The sequence below is a fragment of the Camellia sinensis genome, chromosome 2 (genome assembly GCF_055761805.1).
Source record: "Camellia sinensis isolate YWXY chromosome 2, ASM5576180v1, whole genome shotgun sequence".
NCBI classification, from domain to species: domain Eukaryota; kingdom Viridiplantae; phylum Streptophyta; class Magnoliopsida; order Ericales; family Theaceae; genus Camellia; species Camellia sinensis.
Window position 1 is genome coordinate 94,529,098 of NC_138962.1, and position 16,652 is coordinate 94,545,749.

General features: G+C 33.2%; 1 protein-coding gene across 50 annotated transcripts; it reads right to left on the bottom strand.

Annotated features, from left to right (window-relative positions):
• Positions 1-2,385: 2,385 nt before the first annotated feature.
• On the bottom strand, positions 2,386-16,240 carry LOC114264632 (uncharacterized). Of its 50 annotated transcripts, none has more exons than XM_082915140.1 (12): positions 14,063-14,229; positions 13,846-13,960; positions 12,956-13,068; positions 11,927-11,985; positions 10,056-10,156; positions 6,650-6,811; positions 6,132-6,254; positions 5,761-6,045; positions 4,666-4,815; positions 4,091-4,188; positions 3,281-3,491; positions 2,386-2,711 (listed from the first exon to the last, which is right to left on the bottom strand). In XM_082915140.1, the coding sequence occupies exons 7-12, from the start codon at positions 6,232-6,234 to the stop codon at positions 2,626-2,628; spliced, it is 933 nt and encodes a 310-aa protein (XP_082771266.1). In that variant the 5' UTR covers positions 6,235-6,254; positions 6,650-6,811; positions 10,056-10,156; positions 11,927-11,985; positions 12,956-13,068; positions 13,846-13,960; positions 14,063-14,229; the 3' UTR covers positions 2,386-2,625. The 50 variants fall into 50 exon arrangements, with proteins under 50 accessions (XP_082771266.1, XP_082771267.1, XP_082771261.1 ...); XM_082915141.1 differs by having other exon boundaries at positions 6,650-6,805; positions 14,063-14,200; XM_082915135.1 differs by lacking the exon at positions 12,956-13,068 and having other exon boundaries at positions 14,063-14,232.
• Positions 16,241-16,652: the final 412 nt, after the last annotated feature.

Below are 16,652 nucleotides of genomic sequence, written 5' to 3' on the forward strand. Positions count from 1 at the left end.
AACGGGGAAAACCCTCCAAGAAAAGCAAACGGATGAGTTCAGGCCGGCTGAACAACTCTTCAAAGAATACACCAAACAACTTTAGTACGTGGACACACGTCCGGACCATTTATGCTTCGCCGGACAATTTTTGGAGGATACATGCCGGACTACTATACCAGAGCTGAACAAATCTCATCTAGCATAACCTATTATGACGTTAGCCAAGCAATTAGAACTTTTTATTATTTGGTGCGGTCCTATACCTGTAATTGGTAGTTTCTGAACTATTAATTTGTTTTCTTAATGCATGATATATAATATTTTTTTAATCAAGTCTTGTATTTTATGTTGTTGCTAGTATATTTTTTGGAAGCGCTCTTTATTCGACATTGGTGATCAAAACAGCATTGTCAATAGTCATAATGATCTGATTGTAAGTAACATTTGAAATAAAATCACAAGTCAACGGCGGTTAGTAACCTACATAATCAAGTCATTCCAGATATGAAGTAGTACGATGCAAAACCTATTCAACAATGATTTGCCAACATTCTATTGTGGGGTTATTACAATGTCAAAAATATATATATATATATATATATAAATTTATAAAAAAAAATTATAAATTTAATTATTAATATTTATAAAAAATTTCATTAATTTGTAATTACTTTTGCAACACCCACTGATGTGATATTTTCCCTTCTATTATTAGGAAGGGTCCACTAGTTCATGACAATGACAATGCCCCCAAAACGTAAGTCAGAGCATCTTCAGCTTTTCAATTTTTATTTTTATTTTTTTACCAAAATATATAATTCATTCTAATGGTGAGAATTAAAATGTGTTAATTTTTTTTTTTTGAAAATAACATATCCCAAAATTGTGATGTAAATTATTTGACCTCTAATCTTTTATTTTTTAACATTTAAATGCATAAAAAAAAATCATTTGATAAAAACTCGATTTGATAAAAGTTTGATTTTTTTGGAGGGCAAATTTCACTTTACCCCTGTGGTTTGGGTTAGGTGTAGATTACCTCATGACATTTGGAAATTACCACATAACCCCCATGTGGTTTGTAAACTAAAACGCACAGTTAACTTCTGTTAACATATCGTATAAATTTACCTTTATTTCCCCATCTTCTTCCTCTTATCTCTTTTAAATTAAACCTGCAAATGTATATACACACACCTATTTTCTGTCTTCGTTCTTCCATGCTACCAACTCTAACATATATATATATATATATATATATATAATCTGTAGCTATATATATATGTATATATAATCTGTATATATATCTATATATATTCCTAAAATCTGTAGCTAAGATTTCCACAATACTTCTTTCATGAAATCCCAAAATTTTATGGCTAAATGACCCCAAATTTTCTTGTAACATTTCTAATTGCCTCTCATCTGCAACCTCAATGGTTTTGACTGGCATTAGCAATCATCCATGTAGTATCAGGGAAGAGGTAAAATGGTTAGCAATGAAGCAGGGCAAGGATATGGAAGCAAAGGAGACACTGGATGGATTTTACTGAAGGAAGATGAATGAAAGGGATTGAATATGCAGTAAGCTACAAAAGAACAAGTCATGGTGTTTAAACATTTGTTAAACTATAAAATTTTTGCCGGAATCCATGAGGCTACCGGTATTTAGTGGCTTTCATATAAAATTTTTGTTTTAGTTTGATCACGGGAGAAGCTACAAGCAGTGGACGTTGATGAGCTGGAAAAAAGAAAAGAAGAGGAGAAAAGGAGGAGAAGGAAAAAAAAATGGAAGGCTGCTAATGGTTGGGATGAAAGGAGTAGAGAGAGAAATAATTGAATGACATTGTTTATAAATTTGAAGATGTGCCAGAGACATTTTCGTCTTAAAAATAGTGTTGCTCTCCTTGCAAGCGCGTGACTCTCACACAATGTGTTATCTTGAATGGAAAAGCTAACTGCGTTTTAATCCACAAATCACATAGGGGTTACGTGGTAATTTCCTAATATGAAGAGGGTGATCTGTACCCGGACCAAATCACATGAAGATAAAGTGAAATTTGCCCTTCTTTTTTTCCCGAGAAACAGGAGAAACAGGTACAAGTTTGATGAATGAATTGAATCTCATGAAAAACTTGGTGAAGAATTGGAGAGGCTGTATGAGAATGGAGTTCTACTAGGAAGATAGTATGCAGGTTGCTACACACCACTGCTTTTAATAGCCATTAAAACTGTAGCCCTTTTTGGGTACGCATTTCTGCTATATACTGCCCAAATGCAACGCATGAATCCAAATGCATAATCATTGTACATCACTACCACAAATCCCTGTCTAACTTATCACATTTGGTAGCTTCATTGTAAATTACTGAGCACTGTCATACCACCGAGCTGGGCTATAAATAATTCCAAAACTTAAGCATCTTTGTAATTGATCTCAAAACGGTACATGTATCACATTAAATCATCGTGCAATTGGTTTTTCTCATCATTCCTACAAACAAAAAAAGGAAGGGAAAGAAAGCAACGTTTTCAATTGTTAAGGTAATGAACCATCCTCCCTCAAACATAAAATTCTAATAATCGAAAGAACAGGTGAGATGCTTTGGCCATTGATCTTTCTTTGTAGATTGTCTGCAGCATTCAGTAGGGCCGGAACTTTCTTGCAGCCCTCAATTGTTGTATCCGCTTTTTATCCTGCTCAAATTTGCTTTGAAGTGTCATAATCTCTGCAAATCAAGTGCCAAGAAGATACATCAACAGCTGAAAAGAACAATAAACAAAGATACATAACAGTGCATTTGTCTTGGGTTATATACTCACCAATAACTTGACAATGATAGTTTTAGAGTGACAAATATGTAAAAACGTACTTCAATGTTTAGCAATTTTCTATTGAAAAAGATAGAATCAGATTACAGCAAGGACACACCAGAATGTAAGTTTACGACTTTACAATGCGTTATTTTTGTAGGCCTCCATTAGGCAAATCCATTACTTTAATTGAATGATGTATATGAATTAGGTCCAGAACTCAAATGTACTTTAAGTGTCAACAGAAATAAGAGGAATGAAAACAGAATGTAGCATATCAAGTTATGCAGGCTAATGCATCGCACCTGGGGCCAAATTTAAGGTGAAAGGCAGATGTTAGAGAGCACGGTTAAACTATATCAATATAATAAACTAAATTTTTTTTTTTAAATTATCCATTTAAATGTATTATCAATGTATGCACTAACAATTATTCCCAGAAAAGGAACAGGGAATAGAATTTTGTTTGTGAGAATCAACATACCATTCCTCTGGGCCTCTCTTTTCTGGAACCGGTAGAAATCTAACCCAACATCTTTACTTTTCTTCTTGGCCATATTTTCCAGAACAGCAGCATGGGCAACAGAACCCACAGTAATTCCACTTTCAGTATCTGTTGTCTTTTTCCGACCCTTGTGATGTACCACAACAGTCCATCCACCTTCAGCAGCAAGGGCTTCGCTTTCTTTTCTTGCCTGCAAGTGCCATAATAGATTGAATGAAATAACAGTCAGGCCCAGCTGCAAAATTCACAGATGGAAATAGGACAAACAGATTTCCATAATCGTTGAGCACGTGCTTATATGTGATAAATCAGTTTATGCATATATCAGTATTTCACTCAAAATTTAGTAACACATAAGATGTGTTTCCACCATTATACATGCTGACATTAACATATGCTCAAAACACTCTACTCAGAGATGATTGGCATACATTAAAATTGTAATACTTATTTATGTTTTTTTATAAGTAAAACAATTGTGTTAAAAGAGCATCAAGGGATGCTACCAATGTACACAAGCCAAAGACTCAACCAGGAACTCCAAAGAACATTGATTTATGTACATATAAAAACCTATATTTATAGGGTATATACATATGAGTAATTCAAAGGAAAAATATATATATATTTGATAGGATTTTATTCATTTTAGTAATGAACGAAACAAATAGGATTGATTATATGTATCACAATTTCATCACATGTAAAAGCAGCTCAACGAAACACCATAGGCCTCCACCAAAATAACAGGTGGAGGCATAACAGAGAGGCCTGAGAGAGGAAAAATACCTGCTCCTCTTGTTCGTCGTAAGCAATTATAAAATCATCAATCCTTTGTTGCAACATGTTTAACCCTGGTCTACTTTGATGGTATTCTGTAATCCACTCTGCATTCCAAGAAACTCTTGTTAAGCAGCTCTCATCAAGAAAAAGAAATTATCACTAAGAAGGTTAAAACATTTAGCATGCAAAAAAAAAAAAAAAAAAAAAAAAAAAAAAAAGACTACTACAGAAATTCAGGAGAACGGACTATAAAGCATGTCACTTTCTCTTAAATAGAAAAAGCAAGTTTTGCCGGCATCATGTTATGAGAAGATTTTATTTTTATCAAGGAGAGTTTGAAGAGGCCTTAAATCTTATTGACAAAATTGATTCTGAAGCATAATAATAATAATAATAATAGAACTTGAAAAACATAAATATATATATGTACTGCTAGAGAAAAAATGAAATAGGATGTGTATACACTGAACCAATAAATCAAGAGCTGTTCAAAACATTTGTTTGGCTATTCAAGGATTGTTCAAAACATTTGAGTTTCACAGGTGAAAAAACAAGTGCATTTGAATAATAGTAATTCATACTTTTCATTCCTCTGGAGCAGTCCTCATCTCCTGAAGATATCTCATAGACTTCATTTTGTTCAGATTCTGCTCTCTTCTCCAGTAATTTCTCATCTTTGTTTGATAACAGGCAGTCATTCTTCTTAGTCTTACAAGACTTTTTTGACTTGCCTACAGGAAGAAAGTCAAATATTACAATTGTAATAATACCACAAATAATACAATCGCAACATAACATTGAATATTTGGAAATTTATCAATTTTATTGTCAAGTTCTAGAGTTTGAAAAATAAAATCCTTCTAATCAGAGCAAAAATCAAATTAACAGAAAGTTATATCATGTAGTTATGTAAGAATCCCACACAACAATCTTACAAGCACTTTGTCAATCATTTTTGTCACAATGTTAACCCTCCATCTGGTTCCATTAGAAAAGGTAGCAGAAAATGGTCACACGACAGACACATGCACTGCCTGCGGGGTAATTGACACTTCCACCCCATCAAAATTTTACCTCATTGTGCTCCTTTTCAGATGCACCACCACAAGGAGTGGCAAGGCACTTCACACCAACCTAACTCTTCTACTTTTGTGTTCACCATGCAAGGTGCTCAGAACCTCAATCATTGATCTAGATTATATGCATAGTCCAACAGACTGCAAACAAAGAAAAGAGAATGGACCATAATTTTAATTCAACCAGTGGATGAATTGTTATGTTTTCTTATTTTTGATAAGTTCGCCAACAAGAGGATGAATTGACAGAAGTCACTATCGGTAGAATTTTCTCAAATGCTGCAGTCCAACCAGAAAAAGCATTATCATTATAGAAAATGGAAACGAAATAAACAAAGGAATCTCTACTTCAAAGATACCATCTTATAGCCTACATGTTAAGTACTTATGCGGACATTCTTATACTGCGCTCTAACAGATAACAGTCACAGGCAGATTAGAGCAAAAGGCAAAAGAGAAAACACTATGATAGAAGTTCAAAAAAGAGAAACAAAATAAATAAGTGAAAGGAATGAGGTATTCAACAAGGAGCTTGGAAAGATCCCTTTTTGTGAAAAACTTCATTTTCAAATGATCATATAGTTCCTTAGTACTTCATACCTTTATCTTCTTTAGATCCATCTTCAGCTTCCTTACTGAGTTCATCGACTTTGTCAACCCCAGATTTCATTGTGTTCTCACTTTTTCTTCTCTTTTTCCTCAATTTTCTCTCTTTGTTTTCTCTATCTGCATGTGCACCATTCTGTTCATCAAAGCCACCTTCCACTTCATTATATAGGTCATCAACTTCGCTAATTTCAGCTTTATTTGTCACGTCATTCTTTTTTTTCTTCCTCAACAATTTTCTTTTTTTCTTTTCTCTCTTTGCTTCATCTGACTTGTTTGCTGAAACCCATAAACATTATTTGAGCAACATAAGAAGATAAGTAGCCCCATTAAACACAAAATTAATAAATCAAAGATACCTTCACCTTCAATATTGTACGGATCAACTTTAGTGGCTTCAATTTTGCATCCCTTTTCCCTCTCTCTTCTCTTATGCCCTGGCGATTTATTTCTTTTCTTAACTTCCATTACTTGACACAACTTTGGCTCTGGAGAAACAAAAAGACACCATTAATCTATGAGTGTCATCCCCCTAATGGAATGAAATTGCTTATTTCTAATTTTCTTAGCTTGTATCATAGAATATGTAATCCCAATTTTTGTTGAATGGTCATTTACATTTACATGAGCTGAATCAAATCAGAGAAAGGGAATGTAAAACTATAATGGGTATTCCACTCTAACCCATTCTATCATATAGCTTACCAAATATAAACGCAAATTAATTGCAACACATATTAATTATTCCTCCATATAAACATAAAGAGAATCAAATTCTGAATAAAAAAAATGTAAAATTTACGAATTTGAGACAAACCCCCTTAGCCAATAGGGTATTTATCAGAATAAATTAAACAGAAAAACAAAAATACAATCCACCTACCTGTTTCAGCAAGGTTGGATTTTTTTGTTCTTGTTCTTGTTCTTGTTCTTCTTTTTCTTTAAGAGTGGTGCTTTTGCTAATCCATCACCAGCTGTTATCTTCAAGCTTTCTGCGAGTCCTTTGTTCCCATCTCTCTTTCTTTGTTTCTCTCTCTCTCTGCTTCTGATTGAGTGATATGATTGAGAATGTCTAGAGAGAGAAAAACAGCGAGTAGACAAAACAGAGAGAAGACAAGTTTAAGCCCTAGGGCGCCATTTTAATCGGGTTGGTTGGGTTCGGTGTCAAACAATTGATTGATGAGTCCACTACAACCTATATTAATATATGGGTAGTTTGGGTTTCATTCTTGGCCTAGCAAGGCTTAGATATGGGAAACAGCTTTAAAATTATTTTTTTAAATAGAATTTAGAGGAAATTTCATTACCCACCCCCCCCCCCCAAAAAAAAAAAAAAAACTATACCCCTCTGATCAATCACACTTGAATTTTTGATATTGTAAATTCACCCCCTCACATATTTAAATCGTGATCAATTTGCCCCTACCTTCAATCGAAAAAGGTTGAAAAAAATTACATTTTGATCCCAAATTTCAAATTATGGATCCAAATTTACCCATTCTCTTCTTCTCTTTCACCCAAACCACCCATTCTCATCTATCAACCAAACAACCATCACCACCACCCCATTGCGCCACCACCAACCATCCTAAAAACTAAGAAAATTCATCAAAAAGAAGATATACTTCGATTCACAAATAATCATACATAATAATGAACACTAATTTAGCTTTAATAAACACAAACAAACTAATTCAATTCAATTAATTTTCAAATCTATTTAATTGATACATATATTTATATACATGAGCAATCCTTCCAATGTCCAAGAAACCCATTGCCTGTGCAAGCACTCAAAAGGCTGGTTAGCGTAAACTAATCCGATGGTAGAGTTCCAAACACACATCAATCTTCCACTATTGTGCAAACCCAGTAATCATTGTTGTCCATGAAACTACATTTTTGTCGAACACTTGATATGCATCGCCTAACTCGTTGCATTTGCAGTAACAACTAATCAAAGAACTACCAATTTAGACATTGGTGAAAAACCCAGTTTTAATTACCAAGCAATGAACTTGAATTCCCAAAACGATAGCCTTTGGACACCCACGAGAACTCAAAGCGTGAGACAGAACAATTGGGTTGGCTCTCAACTCTTCCCTATTTAGCCTAAACAACATCGAAAGAGGACCCTCCTTTGAGTTCAAATCAATGTTCATGTGAATTTGGTCACAAAATGTCTTGAATGAGACAAAGATGGGTTTGGCGACCACCACGGATAACACTTGGTTTTGGAGTGACAAGCATGTAAAACCCTTGAAATGGAACAGCTAATACTGCACGATTCTGCTAGTTTTGGATATTAATTTCAGTTTTTATCAATGTGCATTTGAATCTATAATGAAATGTTGATAGTCAAAAAAACATCCTTCTTGAAAATATTTTCAAAATATTTTTTTTAAAAAAAAAAATACTAAAAATTAGTTTGGTGACAATTTTGATATCCACTTGTGTTTGTGATGGTGGTGGTGGTGTGGTGATTGTTGTTTGGTTGATAGAGGACAGAGGGTGGTTTGGGTGAGAGAGGAGAAGAGAATAGGTGAATTTGAAACTATAATTTGAAATTTCAGGCCAAAATATAAATTTTTTTAACTTTTTCCATTTAAATGTGACAGTAGGGGGCAAATTGATTACGATTTAAATAGGTGAGGATAAATTGACAATATCAAAAGTTTGGATGTGAAATTGATTACAGGAGTATAGTTTGGGAGGAAAATGAAATTTCCTCTAAATTTTAGTTTAAAAATAATTTTAAAGTTGTTTCCCATATCTAAGCCCTATCGGGCCAAGAATAAAACCAGAACTACCCATATATTAATACGGGTTGTAGTGGACTCATCAATCAATTGATCGACACCGAACCTAACCAACCTGATTAAAATTAGAGATGCAATTCGGGCGGGTTCGGTCGGGTTGGGAGGTTGTCCAAGCCCAACCTAAGTTGTGCTGAGACCTGCCCAGGCCAGCTCAGACCCGAATTGTAGCCTAAGATTGCCTGTCCAAGCCCGACCCGAATTAAACCCGAATTGCTCAAGTTTCCCGAATTGTCCGAATTGTTAATGAATTTCAATTTTTTTTTTTTTTTTTTTGCAATTACATTATTAAATTATTAAAATTTAACTCTATTTATATTTTTTTTAATAGAAAATCATCCATACCATCAAAACAAATAATTTATATAATGTAAGAGAGATGCCTCTATAGTAATCTTTACAATTTATGAATGAAAATAAAAAAATAAAAAAGTAAAATTTTATGTTATTTGTATATATAATATATATTTAATATGATTTAATAATCTAAATTACTTTAATATCATGTAATGGCTAATAATTTATATGTGTATTTAATATTTTTATATATCTATATATGTATAATTCGAGTTTCGGGTTTCGGGTTTCGTCGGGTTGCTTGGGTTGTTTGACGTCTTTACTCAAGCCCACCCAAATTTAATTCAAGCTTCTGAATTTTTGCCTAAGCCAATACTGAATTTGAAAATATCTTGTCTAAGCCCTAAAAAAATTCAGATTGGATTCGGGTTGCTCAGGTTGAGCCCGCCTAAGTTGCACCCCTAATTAAAATGGCGTCCTAGGGCTTAAACTTGTCTTCTCTCTATTTCGTCTGCTCACTCTCTCTCTCTCTCTCTCTCTCTCTAGACATTCTCAATCGCATCACTCAATCAGAAGCCGAAAAAGAGAGAAACAAAGAAAGAGAGACGGGAATTGTATTTATGTTTTTTTGCTTAGCAGGTGATGGATTAGCAAAAGTACTCTTAAAGAAAAAGAACAAGAACAAAAAATCCAAGCTTGTCGAAACAAGTAGGTGGATTGTATTTATGTTTTTCTGTTTAATTTATTCTGACAAATACCCTATTGGCTACTGGGTCAGTCTCAAATTCATAAATTTTACACTTTTATTCAGAATTTGATACTCTTGATGTTTATATAGAGAAACAATTAAAATGTGTTGCAAACATAGTTGTCAAATCATGAATCGAATCGTGAATTGAAATCGTCTGTTTTTGAATTGTGAATTGAATCAAATCGTGCATCGCAAAGATTCAGTCATTTTTTTTTAATGCATAAAAATAAATATATATCTTCAGATATTAAAGATATATTATAAATATATATAACTTTATACATATATATATATATATATATATCTTTTTTTTTATCAACCATGTTTAATAAAAAAAGAAATCAAAGCAAAGCAACAAACCCAAACTCCAAACACTGTAAAGCAAACTCAGCACTGAGAGTACACTAAAATAATAGAAAACTCACCAAACAATTGTGAAAGAGCAGTGAGCATATACAGGTCAAAGAGTCAAAGCCAAACCTCCATACTCCTTTAACGAAGTATGTTAATGCTAGAAAATTCCTCCCTGAGTGCGCAAGATAGGAATAAAGTAAGGGAAGACAAAAAGCTAAGCAAGCACTGTATATACGGAGAGTAAAGGTCTAAGGTTTTGTCGTTAGAGAGTAAAGAGGCTTAGAAAAAGACAAAGTGGAGGCATATACTGAGTCGTAAGGCCCTAAAAGGACCAATCAAGTAGAAGGAAAAAAAAAAACCGAAAAAAATGAGCCAAAAATCGAGTTTTGCAAGTCGGGTCTGACTGCAAAACGGGGTCAACCCACGACCATTGGAGAAGAAATGAATCAAACAATTCTTCGATTCATGTGATTCGGCAACCGATTCATCGATTCAGGTTCGATTCTTTGCCATATTCAATTCACCATACCTGTTCATATTGTTTTCAAAGTGCACCATATTGAATCGTACACTTCAAATCGCAAATCGCACGATTCTAATAACAGAGGCTGTAATTAATTTGCGTTTATATTTGGTACGTTATATGATAGAATGGTTTTGAGTGAAATACCCATTAGAGTTTTACATTCCCTTTCTCTTGTTTGATTCAACTCATGTAAATGTAAATGACCAGTCAACAAAAATTGGGATTACATATTCTATGATACAAGCTAAAAAGATTAGAAATAAGCAATTTCATTGCATTAGGGGGACAGACACAACCACCAAATACCAAATGAGACACATATCTCACATGGGGTGCGGTCTACACATGAGACCCACCTCAAGTGAGAGGTATGCGTCCCATACTGTGTTTGGTGGTTGTGTTCCTAGACTTATCGATAACATAAACACATTAACGATTCCATCAAAAGATCAAAAAAGATCAAAAAAGACCAAATCCAAAAAGAGATCAGTCAAAAGAACATATTCAAAAAATTGCATTATCTAAATGGAATGTGTAAAAAGAAACAATAACAACACTGATTAAGGGTTAGTTTGGCATAAACTAAATAATACAAAAAGTCAAAAAGTCACTATCTTATTTAAGTCACATCATCTTATTTAAATCACATCACCTCTCTAACACATCACATCAAACCCAAACCCAACCCATGTAAACCAATAAGTCAAAAAGTGCACTTTTTTAGAACATCCCAAACCAACCCTAAATATTCTTCTGCAATAACAAGTAAGAGATTTTATCGACTGATCTTTTATCACATACCATTTGAGGTCACAACTAATTAAACAAAAAAGTAGAATATGCACAAACACTCATTTTTACGTCCTGAAACATAGATTATTTGACAACCATATATTCAATTCATCTGAAGGCAATTTGGAAGGAAAAAAAAAATTGAACCTTTTTTTTCAAGAACACCAAAACATCCGTTGCCTTTAAACCAGTGAAAAGCCTCTATAGCGTATTACCAGCCAAGATCCAAATCCAAACTCCCCACCTCAAAATTAAATTCACTCATTTGTTTGGCATAAACAAAAGTTTCACCCAACCTAAAACAAGTCTCCCCCATAAACAAACAAAAAACAAACAAATCTTTCAATATTAATTGAAGCAAGCTCCATTGTGAAATACATATCTACATAACAACAGAGCCATTGCTACACACACACACACACACACACACACACATATATATATGTAAAAAACAAATAAATCGAATAACAACAGAGAATCTATGGATCTCAACAGAGACGGTTATATATCTTCATGAAAGAAACACACATTATCAAACATATACAATCATATACTTGAAACATATATCTTCAAAATAAACAAGAACAAGAACAACATAAAGATTGTAGAAACAATTAAACTTACAGAAATTATGGTTATAAATATCGCAACCTTTGAGCCGTTAATAAATCAATCAATCAACCCTACAAATCAAAACAAAACCAATCAGAACACAAACAAACCCAGAATTCAAACAACAAACAAGAACCGTGTGCCCATAAACATGCAAGAATATATTGCAAATCGCGACAAAAGGAACAAACCCTAATTTCTTCTTTGCCTAATCCAAGCGAACCCTGGAGAGGGCAACAGAGAGATTGGAGAGGGAGAGAGAGAGAGAGAGAGAAAGGAATCGCAAAAGAGATTTCTGGTGCGATTTGAAGGAAAGTGAAGAGGAGGAGGCTTTAAAGGGATGGAGAAGTAATGGGTGTAGAATGTCATTGATAAGGACTCTATATAGGGAAAGCAGAGCCCAGCGCCTTCCATTAGGGGTGTCCGCGGTTCGGTTTATGACGGTTTGCGGTTCGGTTTGGACCCGCCCGCATCTATGCGGTTTGGGAAAAAATCAACCCGCAACCGCCCGCAATGCGGTTTGCAGTTTGTGCGGATAGGGTTCGCGGGTGTGCGGGCAGTTGCGGGCGGTTTGCGGATTGAGCTTTCTTTTCCAAAAAATTATTTTTAAACCTTTTTTTTCTCCTATTTTGTCAATCTTTATTTTGAACCTTTTTTCTCATATTTTCTAAAACGCTCCAACATTAATAATTAATGAACTAAAACTTATAAAAAAACTTATAAAATAAAAAACATAACAAATTCAATTCGTAACCTAAACAAATCATTCAAAATCTATATTCTATCATTAACTTACATGCATCCTATCCTACATTCATCATTCATAATCCAAATAAGAAAATCCTACATTAAAAATTCAACATTCATCATTCCTAACCCCCCCCCAAAAAAAAAAAAAAAAAAAGAGTAATTTTTCATTAACTTACATTCATCCAAAATGCAAAACAAAATAAAAATTCATTAAGTTACATTCATCCAAAACCAAAACGCAATTAAAAAAAAAAAAATTATTGTCAAACTTAAACTTCATTCAATACAAACCCATGAAATAAAATTAAAACACTTCTAAGATATCAAACTTCATCTTCATGAATCACATCCAATTCAACTTTCACATATTCCAATTCTAATTCCATGCATTTGGTTGATTAACCCTACACAAACAAATTGAAAAAATATAAACTTTAATCTTCAATTATAGACAGCATCAAAAAATATAAACAAATTTGTGTTGAGTATATGAAAAAATTACCAATGAGCAAATGGATATTAGACATCCATTAAGAGAGGATTACAAAAATACAAACAGATTCTATAATCAATTTTACAGAAATACTATCCTCCACTCAGATTCTATAATCAATTTTACAGACAGATTAAGAGAGGATTACAAAAATACTATCCTCTATTAAATAAATAGATTCTACTGATTGATTAAATAAAACAAACAGATTCAACTAAGAAGACACAGACAGATTAAATAATCTGAATTCCAAAAATTAAATAAAACCAACAGATCCAAACAAACAGAGTCAAACAGACAGATTCAAAAAATCAGATCCCAAGGCTGAGGCAGGTAATACTGGGATGGATTTCTCTCAAGCAGAATGAATAATAATTGAAGAGAACAAAACAAGGCTTTGTCTTCGTTTTCTATGGTCCCAACTTTAATCACATATATATGAACATTTACATGAATATCTGAGCACAAAGTGCAATGTTGAAGTTCACTGTTCTCCAATTTGATTGGATCACATAAGGCTTCAGTTTATAACCCTACAACTCTCATCTGATCTGTTGGCTCAGATCTCTCTAACTACCAGATCTGTTTTGGTCCCCAAAAATCAGATCTGTTTTGGTCCTACAAAAATCAGATCGGCTGTGAAGCAGATCGGGAGAGAGAGAGACAGAGATTGAGAGAGAGAGTTCACCTGTGAAGCAGATCGGCTGTGCGATGATGATCGGTGCGATGAGATGAGAAAGAGAGTGATCGGCTGTGCGATGAAAAAAATCGGCTGTGCGATGATGAAAAAAATCAGAGATCACCTGTGAAGTAGATCGGAGATGAAAAAAATCAGTTCTGTTGTTCATCCACAAAAAATGAACGATCGGGAGAGAGAGAGACAGAGATTGAGAGAGAGAGTTCACCTGTGAATGAAGTAGATCGGCTGTGCGATGATGATCGGTGGTGCGATGAGATGAGAAAGAGAGTGATCGGTGCGTGCAGAAACGAGAAGAGAGTGAGAAAGAGAGACAGTGAGATGAGACAGAGAGAGTGAGGGAGGAGCCGATAAGGGTTTTTTTTTTTCTTTTGGCTTATTTTGGCACATAGTTTTTTTTTTTTTTAGTAGCAAAAGTTAAAAATTGGTTTTTTTGGCTTTTTTTTCATTGGAGAAGTTGGTTTTTAGCCAACGATGAAATTACAATTTTACCTCTCATGGGTCAAAATGTGTTACATATGTGAAGTTATAAATATTTTAAATAAATGGGGGTAGTTTAGTCATTTTATTATGATTTGATATCATAAACAAATATTAATCAAAAAAGTCAAAAGTCACTTTTTACCAACTTCCCAAATCATTTGTCTAAAAAAATCAAAAGCTTGGTTAAAAGCTAAAAAGCCATTTTTTACCATCTTCCCAAAAGCCTTTGTTTTGTTTGTTAGGCCAAGTTTGGCATCCTTCAAAAAAATCTAAAAAGTCAAAAAAGTCACTATCCTATTTAAGTCACATCATCTTATTTAAGTCACATCACTTCTTTAATACATCACTTCAAACCCAACCCAAATCCAACTTATATTTCATAAAAAGTCAAAAAGTGCACTTATTTAGTCTTCCCAAACTTGGCCTTAGTATAGGTGAGTGAGATACAGTGAGTGAGAGAAGAGACGACGGTTAGATTTGAAAGAGGGAAAAAATATATATATATATATATTTAATGCGGGCGGGTTGGGCGGGTGCGGTTCACATTCGCAATCCGTTCGCAATTCGAAATTTATATAAAATTCAAACCGCATCCTACTTTAATGTATTTGTGAAATTGCCCACATGCGTACAGTTCGGTTCAGATAGGACGGTTTGGGCGGGTCAGATGACCCTATGCCCAGCCCTAACACAAATGATAGATGTTTTTTAATTTATTATTTATTTATTTTAGAAAGGAACTATATTAAAAACTAGGAACAATACAAAACAAAAATAATTGAGAACTTTAATAAAGGAGTTCTAACGAGCTCTAACAGGAGTAGATCATATTGTGATGTGACGTTTTAGCCTTGTGTTTTTTGTTTTTTTTTTTATTTACTGTCACATCATTAAAACTCAATTAGAATTACAAAATTAGAAAAATCTATCATTGTCATATTATTAAAGCTCAATTAGAATTTCAAAATTAGACAGATATATCATTGCTCTAATACAAAATTCAAGCGTATCATATAATTGTTTGCAAGAGAAATAAGAAAATAGTGACGATTGTGCAATCTTATTTATAATTTAGACAACAATTGACTTCTCAGTAGATATCTCACAAATGGTTCACGAGATACTTGCTATTATAAATAAGATTACTTTTACTTAGTTGATAAATGTATCCTATAATTTTACATGACCAACAGTTTTATCCCCATCAAAAAAAAAAAAAAAAAAAAAACCTGTTTGACAAGTTTTGCATCTGTTTCCCTTCTAGTCCACCTATCCCCATGACCAAAGCAAGTTTAAAAATAAAAATAAAAATGAAACGTATATGTATAACAAGGATAAGGTCATAGTAGCATTGTTAAAAATATGAGGCAACATGACGATTTGTTTATTATAAAATAACAAAATCAAAATTTATCACTTCATTTTTATATTAAATTTTTTTATTTATTTATGTGACACAATTCTTGTCACATTATGTGATAAGTAGGGACAACAACATTAGTACGTACACGGTCACATTGGATGGTAAACAATATGTTTAAGCCCTAACTAACTAGGGTTAATTTCTGTGATAAATAAAAAGAAATTACTTCATTTTAAAAAAAAAAATCACTTTGTTTTTTTAACCAATTTTAATACTTATCATTTGACTTTTTTGTTTTTTTAAATTCAAATCTAACAGTTAAATTGATTTTTGGGTATTAAAGATGATTTTCAAGTATAATATCCAATAATTATATTATTCTATATATATATTTGTGCGAAAGAAAAATCCATGTGCAAGTGGTGGTACAACCATTCGTTACCAGATTTGATTTTCATAAAATATATACTTACATTATAACCAACCTAGAGGAGCTCCCATCAAAAAAGAAATATCGTCTTCAAAAAACACAAGCCAACCTAAAAAGATCATTAAATCTAACTCTTCTACCAATAATACAAATAAATATTAAGTACAACAGTAAAATTGTGCCACTGCAAATGAGGATAGTGGAATATTTTTGTTTCTAACAAAATTTTACCATCAAGTGTTTTCATACTGCAATGTAAGATTTTTATTGATGGGTAAAACCATTGTATAATCTCACTATTATACCTAAAATTTGCTTTATAAATCACCCATTAGAAAAAGAGTTAATTGATGAAAATCCTATGAGGTCATATGCTATTTGATCCAAGGTTTGATCTTTTTTTATATTAGGGAGATGTATTGAAAAGTCAACAAAAAAGTTGCCGACATCGGAAAAGTTGTTGACGGTCAATAGTGGTTAGTGGTGGTGAGATGGACAAATAGGTAACATTAAATAAATAGA